This window comes from Pelmatolapia mariae, linkage group LG7 (genome assembly GCF_036321145.2).
Source record: "Pelmatolapia mariae isolate MD_Pm_ZW linkage group LG7, Pm_UMD_F_2, whole genome shotgun sequence".
In the NCBI taxonomy this organism is placed as follows: Eukaryota; Metazoa; Chordata; class Actinopteri; order Cichliformes; family Cichlidae; genus Pelmatolapia; species Pelmatolapia mariae.
This window is the reverse complement of record NC_086233.1, coordinates 14,150,288-14,160,616: the sequence shown is the minus strand read 5'-3', so window position 1 is coordinate 14,160,616 and position 10,329 is coordinate 14,150,288. Positions and strand designations below refer to the sequence as shown.

Genomic DNA, 10,329 nt, shown 5'->3' with positions numbered 1-10,329 from the left:
GTCAAGGTGCATGGCGAGAACGGGACCCAAATAACTAACTCGGTAACTCAACGATCCAGCGTTGACTCAAGCTCAGTCAAACAGTTAAGTAGTAGCCACTTTGCGAAAGTGATCAGCAGCACCTGGAATCTAGATGGAAGACATGTGTGGCTGGCTTCAGCGTGGGAAAGACCTTCTGGCCTGATGACATCCATAAACTGGCACGCTGGAATACACACATACAGGAGAAGGCAGGGGAGCCAAAACAAAACAGAAAAACATACACACAGGCAGATCGACCGGCGGAGACTGCCAGACGATCACAGTTTAGGAGAGAAAATCCAAACCCTACATCGTAGAGAGAAATTTGAGCTAGACAGCTAAAGCCCTTATGTAGCACTTACGTCACTGTAAGACACACATAAGTTACTAGATCAGTTCTAGGTTGCAGGAGTGGTGGAGCACAGCACAGTGAAGAGACCAGAACTGGAAATGAAAAATGAAAAACCGGCATCTTTAATAAAACAAAAAACATACTAAACAAAATCAGTGTAATTTAATGAGAGAAATTCTTTTGTGTGGTTTCTCTTTTTTCTCCTTTTCTTTTGACTTTTAAAAGCAAAAAGCAGAAAAGCAACAATAAAAGTTAATTTAAAGATGTTTTCTAACATTTTGGGAAATTATTTTAGAGACAACCTTAAACATTACTTATTACTCACCACTTTCTTGATTCTTGCTCATGTCTAAGATGCAGCAGAGGATAATGTACACTTGGCACTGTCTTTATGGATCCTTACTTCATTTTGCACCGATTTACAGTTGGCTCTACAATAGATGTCCCTGGTTCAACATCCAGTCACAGCCCTGCCATATGTCCAACGCAGTTGACGGAATCAATGCCAAAGTATTAAAACTTAATGAGTCTTGAGAAAATAAGTTCTCCAGGAAAGGCTTCAGTTTCCTTGGTGGAGTGGGGCTCCTGCTCTCTTCCTCTGTAGCCTCTCTCTTCGCACCCTGTCCAAACGTCTTTAGAAACTGGCAGAACTCCGACATGATAACTCTGCCCTCTGAGCTGTAGTCCGTGACTCTCCAGTGGTTTGTCATCTCACTGTCTTCTGTGCGATCAACAGCAGAGATGACTCTGGTGACGATGAGGCCGTCACCAGGGTGTGGACACAGTTCCTCTGGTCTGTATTCAGTGCATAAATATCCACCTTGTCTGGAAGTACAGGAGTCAGGATCTGAGAATGTAAGTGGCACCCTGCAGGCAGCACTATCATACCAGCTGGTGAGCTTGCAGAAGGAGATGGAGTGGTGTTCTCCCTCTGACTTTTCAGCACAGCGGTAAAAGTTGTCGTCATCTGCTCTGAGTGAAACAATCCCCTGACTGCAATATGAGGAAACTCCTTGGACCCCGTAACCAGGTCATGGTAAAGGGAGAGGATTTGATTGTTTATAGAGTCCAAATGGCTGCTGCTTAAAGGCTGGTTCCTCAAATTTGTGACGACCATCTGACGTAGACTGACTGGACTCACCAGCTCAGCTATGAGAAATAGAAATGTCATCCATGTTAATCATGACATAATCAGATAAATTAAGGATTTAAATGTCAAGACGTGGCTTTAGTTCATCATATGCCATTTCCACAAACAGGGAATGAGAGGCCCACAGCAGAACTCATTCTTCATAAAACCCTTACAGGCTGTACACTGTGCATTGACCTAATTAAAGTACCCCTCCTAAAAATGCTTAAATGTGTTAATTAACGCATAAAAAAAATGTCATTATACTGAAGTTCTATTTACTTAAGTTATTTAACTGTATTTAGTAAAAACCAAACAATACTTTGCAGCTCCAACTTGACTTAAATTAGTGTGGCAATGACTCGATTTTATTTCACTTAATTTGCTTTAACTGGTATAACCGTAGTAGTTTTCCTTCCTCTTTATGGGCTTAATGTTTAACAGTTTTCACTAAAGAGCAAATAAGTAGGAAAAGTGGTTCCATTTCACTTTCACATTAATAAGATTATAGCTGGTGATTTTCTATGCTGTGTTAATATCATCAAATCTTATTTAAAAAGAGCAAACCAACAACAAATGGACTCTGTAGCAGAAAGGAACTACACATACCAGGTTTTGGAGAAACAGAAAATACTTACATATGGTACACAACCCTTATGACATCTCTCATTTCCCCCTCTTTCATGCCAACCTTTGTTACATTCTCCATTTGTCACAGCAGGGTAGCCAGTACAACAGGCTGGAATGCAGACAGAGGTGGAGGCTGAGTGATTTTCCCAAAACTGAATATTTATTTATAAAACACAAAAATTGAAACTACAAAATATAGCTATATATGATTCTAGTGATGCCAATTATGGTACAGCGCAGGAAGGGGATCAGGATACAAGGTGCTGGGGTCAGAGGCTCTGTAACAGAGGAGACAGGTATCAGGTGGGCTTCAGGAGGTAAGACAAGTAAACAGGTGGAAACAAGTTTCTGTCTTACTTGTGAGCAGGTCGGAGGAAGCGTGGGGGGAAAACTGCCAGCGGGTTCGGGGTGAGTGTCCGTTTGGCTGTGATCCAGAGAGTCCAGAGTTCCACAGTGTTCCAAGACGGAGGTGACAGCAGGGGGGGGGCAGGCAGGTGGAGCAGGTCATCTGAATGACGGAGTGACCAGCGATGAAAAGGTAGGTGAGGAACTGCACAGATGAGTGAATGGTCTGAGAGGTACTGTGACACAAGAAACGATAAGTTAAAGAATGAATAACGACAAGTACGCAAATTGAAGGCCCAGCACTAACTAATGTTAGCAGACATTCTGGTGAAGACTGACTGAGAGCGCTGGTCTTAAATACCGCCAGCTGAATTGCCAACAGGTGTGGAGAATAGTTAGGCTAATATGGCTCCACACGGGGGTGGAAACCTAGAGCTGCTGGAGAAACACTGCATCTCACCCAGACATGACGCCATTTTTATTTTTCCCCCTTCCCTGACCGACATAAAATGAAAACCTCATATGAACAATTTGAAAGTCTGCTAAAACATATTCAGACATAGTTTCCAAAGACCATTAGTAGCTCAATGTCTGGATCCAAAACATCCCAGTTCTGTTGATGGTTGCGGACAAAAACCCTCGTTCCAAGTGTTCTGCAGTTCCATTTCAAGGTTACACTAAACAGTCTTTCAGTGCTCCTCTGTTTTCTTGCAATTTCTTGTCTGAACTCAAGTAGCTCAACTGTAGCTCAAAACCAGTGAGTAAATGAGGCCAAACAAAATGGCAGCTGGATTTGCAATGTTACCAAGGTCATGGAGCACTTCAACACTTTCAATGATTAGCCCAACATCTTCAAGGTCGTCTGTGGGTTCTGGACCTGGTGCATTCCCTAATGGTTGTTCTCAGCATCCTCAAAATAAAAAGAAATTAATCTTTAGCCAGAACACAAACCTGCAAAAATATTCTCTTTGCTTCCACAAAGCAAATTTGTGGAAAGCAGAGGCCACTAAACTTATCATGTTCTCCTTTACGAGGGTTTCTGGGTCTTCACTGAGATAAACAATTAGCACCTTCAGTTCACAAGCTCTTTTAGTTTAAATGGCATCTTACTGCCGCAAAGAAGAGGGCGATGTGTAAGATTATTGTTGTATTGTGTAGTAAACAACACTAGTAAAAAAAACTACAGTAAGAAACACAAAAAGTAATCACTGAAAAGTCCACAATACCCAAAACTTTTAATAGTTTCTGCAGCTGAAAGTATCACTTTAAACAGTTTAAATCTTAAGTTTAGGGAGATTTTTCCAAATCTACTTACTTTGTAAAAAAATCTTGTGAGAAAAGGTTATTATAGAAAGAATAACAGGAAGAAACACCAAAAGTTATAGCACCCAAAAATAACCCACACAGAATTCTAGCTGCTGCATGAATTTGGATGTCAGTAGGACAGTGGTGATGCAGGCAAACTCTGCTTCCACCTGCAAACATTTAAGAATTACAGTAAAATGTGAAAAAAGTGTTTGGTGGACCACAACAATATGATGTAGGAAAATAATAACAACAATGAAATCCATGAAATGCATTTTTATTTCCTGATTCATTTTAGTTAAAACAATGTGAAATAATCAGAAGTGGGAGTGGTGCTCTTTCTTAACTGCAAATCCAATTTGAAAATTGCAATTTCCAGCTCTGGGTGAATATTCATGAAAAATTTGAACACTTTACAATTTTTTTTGTTTGTTTTTTAATGGAGTAATCAAGACGATATAATGATAATAATACCTCACGCTCAGAAAAGAGAGCTGGCCACCTTCTTTTGAAATCAGCAATGAAAAGCTTGTCTTTAATCACCCTGCCAGGAATCTACTGATCTCTGCAATGTCTGATCAACATGTGATCTACATAGGTAACTTTGGAGTGCATTCCAAGCTTTAAAGGTGCATGGAAAATTTAAACATGTGCATGGATAAGGGTGTCTGCAGCCAAAGTGGCCGTGGTTTAACCTGCAGTGCTTCAGTAACTGAGATCTTGTAGTCTCTTGTGCTGCACACTCTTTACACTTCCACATTCATGTTAGTGAAATTGAAACAAAACAAAAAGACACTACATCATATATTACTTATTACTTAAAATATCCTCACGGAAAGTGTAAAGATACACTCTGACCCTTCATCACGATCTTGAAGATGAATACTTCTAAACATTTAATGGTGATGGAATTTTACTTGCACTATGTAAGCATCACCAATAAATTGAATTGTTCCTGTCCAGCCTTCAAGTTTGGAGATGCTTTTCAAAAAAGAGATGTGCTGTAATAACATATTAACCAAACTTGTGGTTATAAAATAGAAAATGTACAACAAGCCCTATTTTAGTTTTACAGTACTAACTACATTAAAACATTACAATAATAGCTGATTCATTACATGTCAAACTCAAGACCACCATCACAGTATTTATTTATAAGACTGGTGAAAGTGTATATGAGTTGAAAAGTTTCATAGAGACTTAAAATCAGCTCATCAGCTCTGTGCAGACGTATTCACCTTCGTTCACTCATGTTTGGTTTATTTAAGATAGCCCTTTTATAGCCCTGTAATTTTTATCTTGAAAGGGGGTATACAAATAAAATTTTACTTTACTTACTTGGCTAATTAGATATTTGTGTTAATGATCAGTTAACAGGTGTACCTTATACTACTACCTCTGCATTACAGTGTTGCACTGGCATAGTTTCAGTATTGCTGTTGTAGGACAAATAAAACACTTTCATATAAAATAGCCCCCTGTTGTCTTCGCACATTTCTGTATACTGACATAAATGTTAACCAATAAATAATACCAAATGCAAAACATGCTTTCAATTAATAAAATGGCACAGACAAGTAAAGTGAGTGTTGGAATATCGATTTTAAATAACGTTTTAAACAAATTCTTATTGTTGTTTTACTTGTTGTTCATTATTAAGGTACCGCCGCCTACTGGCGTGGAGTCTGAACTGACGGAGTTGGCCATGTGTGCATATTACTGCCCTGTGTGTTAGCTGTGAAGTGATTGCTAGTTAGTGGCTTACCACCAGATAAATTTGTTAGCGCGTGCATAATCTGTAGTCTGCTTGATCTGTTAGTCTTGTAAAAACAGCGAGGACCGGGTACAGCCTGGTTCTTCCACCGCGGTGCTGCTAATTAGTAAGCTAACGTCAGCTAACAAGAGCAGTTGCAGACTCACCCAGTAAAAATGGCCACTGTTTCTATTCCTGCCTGCAGTAGTGCCCTGCTGCTCGACATTGAAGGCACCACCACACCGATTACATTTGTGAAGGTAAGCAGCGTGAAATGCAAACGAAGTCTGCACGGTTGTGCGGCTATGCTAACAGCTGCCTGTCACCGGTAGCACACATCTAAACCAACAAAACTTCACAGGGTCTCTCTATCTCCTGAATGTAATGCAATTTTATTGATTTGCTTCTACAACTGTCTGCTTTTGTCCTTTTGTTTCGTCCATATTTGCTTTATATAACCAGAAATACCGTTTGACAACGAACACACCTAACGCTGCGTTCATGTCACACAAGAAGTGTTGTAATTAGCAGTTTCATGTAATGTTTTTACTTTTATGGAAGCCTCTTTGCTTTGTGTCTTAGAATACGGAAGTGCGTTAGAAATAGGCATAGACATGTGAAGTCAGGCCAGTTTTCTAATTACTGTTTAGCGTCACGAAGTATGCAGCTGTTGGAAGTCAGTGATGTAGAGGTCAATTCCCGCTCTAGATCATTCCACACGGCGTGAAGAAACATGACAGTTTATTATGGTTCAGCGGTGGCAGCGTGTTGGCAGTCAGTGGGGCAGGTATGGACAGTCCGTCTACCTGCAGACAGTCCACACTGTCTGTCCACTGTCCATACACTATCTGTGTGTTGTCAAATGGAGGTAGTGTCCAAAGTATGTACCAGTCTGTGTGCTACTCTTGCTTGTGCTGTTGTTGGTCCTTCAGCATGAAGTTAAGACCAAATGTTAAAACCAGTATAAAGTGTCCTCTGTATTTGACTTTTTTTTTCTTCTTCACTTAAATCTTTGTGTTTTCACACATCTCCCATGCCTGGTGAAGTCTCCTGTTGCTCCTGACCATGTTGTGACCCACTGGTTTACCAGTCACCATTCACAATGCTCATCAACATTGAGCTACACACTGTTAGGTTTTTCAAGAACTACATTGAACCACATTTGCGTAGGTTAAAAAACTCCTCTCTGGGTAGGCAAATGTCTGTGCAAACAGCTGTACCATAAATGAAGGAAAAGGCTTTTAAAACAGGAATCAATAAACATTGTTCTGTTGGTATTTTCCAACTAGAGAGACTGAATTAGAGCCTAACCGATATATGGTGATTTAACAATCCCATTTCCAAGTTCATCGGCTTTCCAACACGGGAAACAATCATATTTCTCTAACGTTTGTTGTATGTTGTTTTTCATTTACTCATGTATGCTGCCTGACTGCTCAGATCAGCTGGTTGCTGTTTGTTGCATTGCAAGTCTTTTAATGCCATCAGGGAAGTTGCAGAGTGCCCCCTGGTGGACAAACTATGGACATCAACTCTGGTTGAAGGATGTTTCTCCCATCTCTTCTGTAGTTTCTGTTATTAAAATTTAAATTTATTGGCTGCTATAAATACAGATTGGCAGATAGGTACTATCGGTCTGCTGACAAATCACTCAGGCTCTAGTGTGGGTTTTATGTTTTATTTATTTATTTATTTTTGCTGTCACGTGTCCATATTTTCATTTCTAGGATATCCTTTTTCCGTACATCAAAGAGCATCTTGAGGATTACCTGTCCACTCACTGGGAAGAAGACGAGTGCAAACAAGATGTTCATCTACTAAAGAAACAGGTAGCTGGCAAACATGTTTTTAAGTGTGATTCCCTACTGGAAGAATGAAATCCAGGCTGTTACTCAGCCTGGCAGGAATGCAGTTTGTTATTTATCAGCAGCTAGTGAACAAAGGAGGGAAAACTTTTATTTGGGTACTGAAGAATTCTTACATATTCAGCTTCTATCCTTTATTTTCTGAATTGCTTGTCTTTTTTTTTAATGAATATTGTCATACCTGTTTTAATCCACCAAGTAAACCAGGGAACATGCCTTAGTGCTCTTTTAATAAAAGGTTGACTGTCACGGCAGATTGAAGAGGACATGAAACAGAACCGGGCGTGTCCTGTGCACACTGTGGACCAGACAGTTCACACAGATGAGGAGAAGGCCATTAGGGAAGTAGTAGAAAATGTTCTGTGGCAGATGGCGGCAGACAGGAAGTCCACAGCGCTCAAACAGTTTCAGGGTCACATGTGGAGGGCAGCTTATGCATCTGGGAGAATCAAAGGCGAGTAAGTACACTGATCATTTTCCTCACTTTTAAAATTCATATACGCTCTACTCAGGTTTGGGTCATAATTTGGCTTGTTTGTCAGAAGTAGAGATCCCCCCCCCCCAAAAAAAAACCAAACAAACAAACAAACCCTAATAATAAAAATAATAATAAGCTGCTGTTTTTTTTCCATCCCTTTTTAAAACCAGGGTCTATCAGGATGTAGTTCCATCCATCAGAACATGGAGAGCACGTGGCCTGAAAGTCTACATCTACTCCTCTGGAAGCGTGGAGGCACAGAAACTTCTATTTGGATACTCTGTTGAAGGAGATCTTCTAGAAGTTTGTTCCCCTCTCCTACTTTAGTGCAAACACAACCTTTGCTTGCACATAGTTTCTATTTTTATTTTTATTTAATTTTGTTTATTCAATTTTTTTTTATAAGAAGGTAAAATTTTTGTATTGGAGGGGCTGTTAATGGCTAAAACAAATTGTAAGCTCTTGTTGTTTATGTTTTTGATATTGTCCAATCTGATGGTTTGATTTTTTTCTTTTCAGTTATTTGACGGTCACTTTGACACCAGTATAGGGGCTAAAGTGGACGCAAAGAGCTATGAGAGAATTGCAGAGAGGATTGGCTGTCAGCCTGAGGAAATCACATTCCTGACAGACGTCACCCGGGGTAAGTATGTTAGCAATGATAATATTCTCCGTTTGGTCTGGTGTTTGTCTGCTAGTAAGATAACATAAAGACTACCAGGATGAATAGATCGGTGGGACAAAGGCAGTGATCGGCAAAGTGAGGCTTTGTGAAACACTGAAATGTTCAAAATAGTCATTTTGTGTTGAGGTTTTGAATCCGTCTGACACCCGTCTTCAAAGAGACTCCTATTGGCCACTTTTGTTTATTGTCACATCTTGATAATAATATTCTGTTAAGGGCAAAAAACAGTGTACTTTCTTTTTTAACGTGACTGCATTTGTCATTGCAGAGGCCAAAGCTGCAGAAGAAGCCGGCATTAATGTTGTGGTGGTGGTCAGGCCTGGAAACATGGAGCTGACAGATGAGGAGAGGGCCCATTATAACCTCATTACCTCCTTTAGCCAACTTCAGCTTACAGGACATGCTTAACAAAGAGCGTAGAAGGATGACTTCGTGATGACCTCTCCTCTTTTATTTGCCCCCACCTTTTTTGCAATTCTAGTGTTTTATTGTTTTGTTTTTTTTTCTTCCACATTGATGGGTGACGAGGGACTGGCGATGCTGCTGGGACTGCTGGCAATCAATGGGGCTGATCATGAAATTCCAGTCTTTAAAGGTGGCTCACTATCCAGTTCTTTCAGGATGCTTTTCTCATGAGTAGAAACGGATGCACCAAGCATTATAGGAACATAAATGGGACGTCAATGTCATTGGACCATTTGATTGAATGGGAAGCTGTTGCTTTACATTTACAAGCCTGAAGGAAACGGCACATGACATGTGAGACTAGCTTTTTACCTTTTAGATGAACTGTATTTGACTGCCACTCTCCAAATGTATATGCGTGAACTGTATTTCTTAACCATTTTGTAAATGTTCATGTACCATTTTCCTTCCCCTCTACCCAAACAAATGTGTCGCAGACGTATGAAGTCCTGTACAGTGAGTGAACTGTCTCGTTTTAGAAAGTATAATTACAGTATAGATGCACTCAGCAGAATGAGAGTCTTCATTTGAAACTTTGTTTGAATGTCTTAATTAATCCCCTCACAGGTGAATGGTGTCTATTTAAATGTGCCATACTTGTTGTTCATTTGTAATGTTGATCTTGGGAAGTGAAAATACTGAAACATTGCCAGACTTTGTGTGAAACATTGTTGGTATTATTCAGGAAATGGACTTCTAATAAATGCCTTGTCTCCCCCAGAAGCCTGTCTTCTTCTTCTTCAGTCCAAACTGTTTTTAAAAAGTGCTTCCAAATTGAACAGTAAGGATCACAAATGGCTAAACCACAAAAAAGAAAGGAAAACAAAAAACCCCTTAAAGGTGCAATTTAAAATTGGTGCTTTGATAAGTAGCTTGTGTCAACACTGGTTCGTCCCAATAGGTAAGTGATTTTAACAAGCGCCAGAAACATGCGTCTTCAGAAAACCTTGAATTTTTGCTCAAGATTACTTAAAAAATGACAAAAGTCTGGCTCCTTGGAAGAAAAATATAAATAAATGAGGGGTGAGACTTTTGCACAGTACTGCAGTCATGAAATTAAATTTTAGGACTGTTAGATTCTGCATCTTATAATATTCTTTAACATGCTGATGGGTGGGTTGGTTTTTTGATTCATCCATCATGATCAATCTACTTTTTGTCTTTGGTGTATTATTGACCAAGGATTTGTTCAGAGTATCAATTACTAACTGAAAAATGTCTTTTACATAATTCTACTTTAGTATTATGCTTTTTGGTTTGCTCTGTTCCTTATTTTTGCCTCAATTATTTCCTCTTTTTCA

At 39.6% G+C, this 10,329-nt stretch overlaps 1 protein-coding gene and 1 long non-coding RNA gene across 2 annotated transcripts; one reads left to right on the top strand and one right to left on the bottom strand.

The window, feature by feature from the left end:
• Window positions 1–4: 4 nt before the first annotated feature.
• LOC134631976 (uncharacterized) lies at window positions 5–2,209 on the bottom strand. The gene is made up of 3 exons (XR_010094435.1): window positions 2,141–2,209; window positions 699–1,522; window positions 5–465 (listed from the first exon to the last, which is right to left on the bottom strand). It is a non-coding gene; the product is annotated as an uncharacterized LOC134631976 (long non-coding RNA).
• Window positions 2,210–5,461: 3,252 nt separating this feature from the next.
• On the top strand, window positions 5,462–9,743 carry enoph1 (enolase-phosphatase 1). The gene is made up of 6 exons (XM_063480551.1): window positions 5,462–5,795; window positions 7,263–7,364; window positions 7,656–7,858; window positions 8,049–8,181; window positions 8,398–8,521; window positions 8,832–9,743. Exons 1-6 carry the CDS (start codon window positions 5,712–5,714, stop codon window positions 8,969–8,971), a joined length of 786 nt encoding a protein of 261 aa, XP_063336621.1. The 5' UTR covers window positions 5,462–5,711; the 3' UTR covers window positions 8,972–9,743.
• The last annotated feature ends 586 nt before the right edge of the window (window positions 9,744–10,329 follow it).

Coding starts and splice junctions, on each gene's coding strand:
- enoph1 (XM_063480551.1), top strand. CDS start 5,712: ATGGCCACTGTTTCTATTCCTGCCTGCAGTAGTGCCCTGCTGCTCGAC. Junction 8,182..8,397: donor TTGAAGGAGATCTTCTAGAA/GTTTGTTCCCCT, acceptor TTTTCTTTTCAG/TTATTTGACGGTCACTTTGA. Junction 8,522..8,831: donor CCTGACAGACGTCACCCGGG/GTAAGTATGTTA, acceptor TTGTCATTGCAG/AGGCCAAAGCTGCAGAAGAA.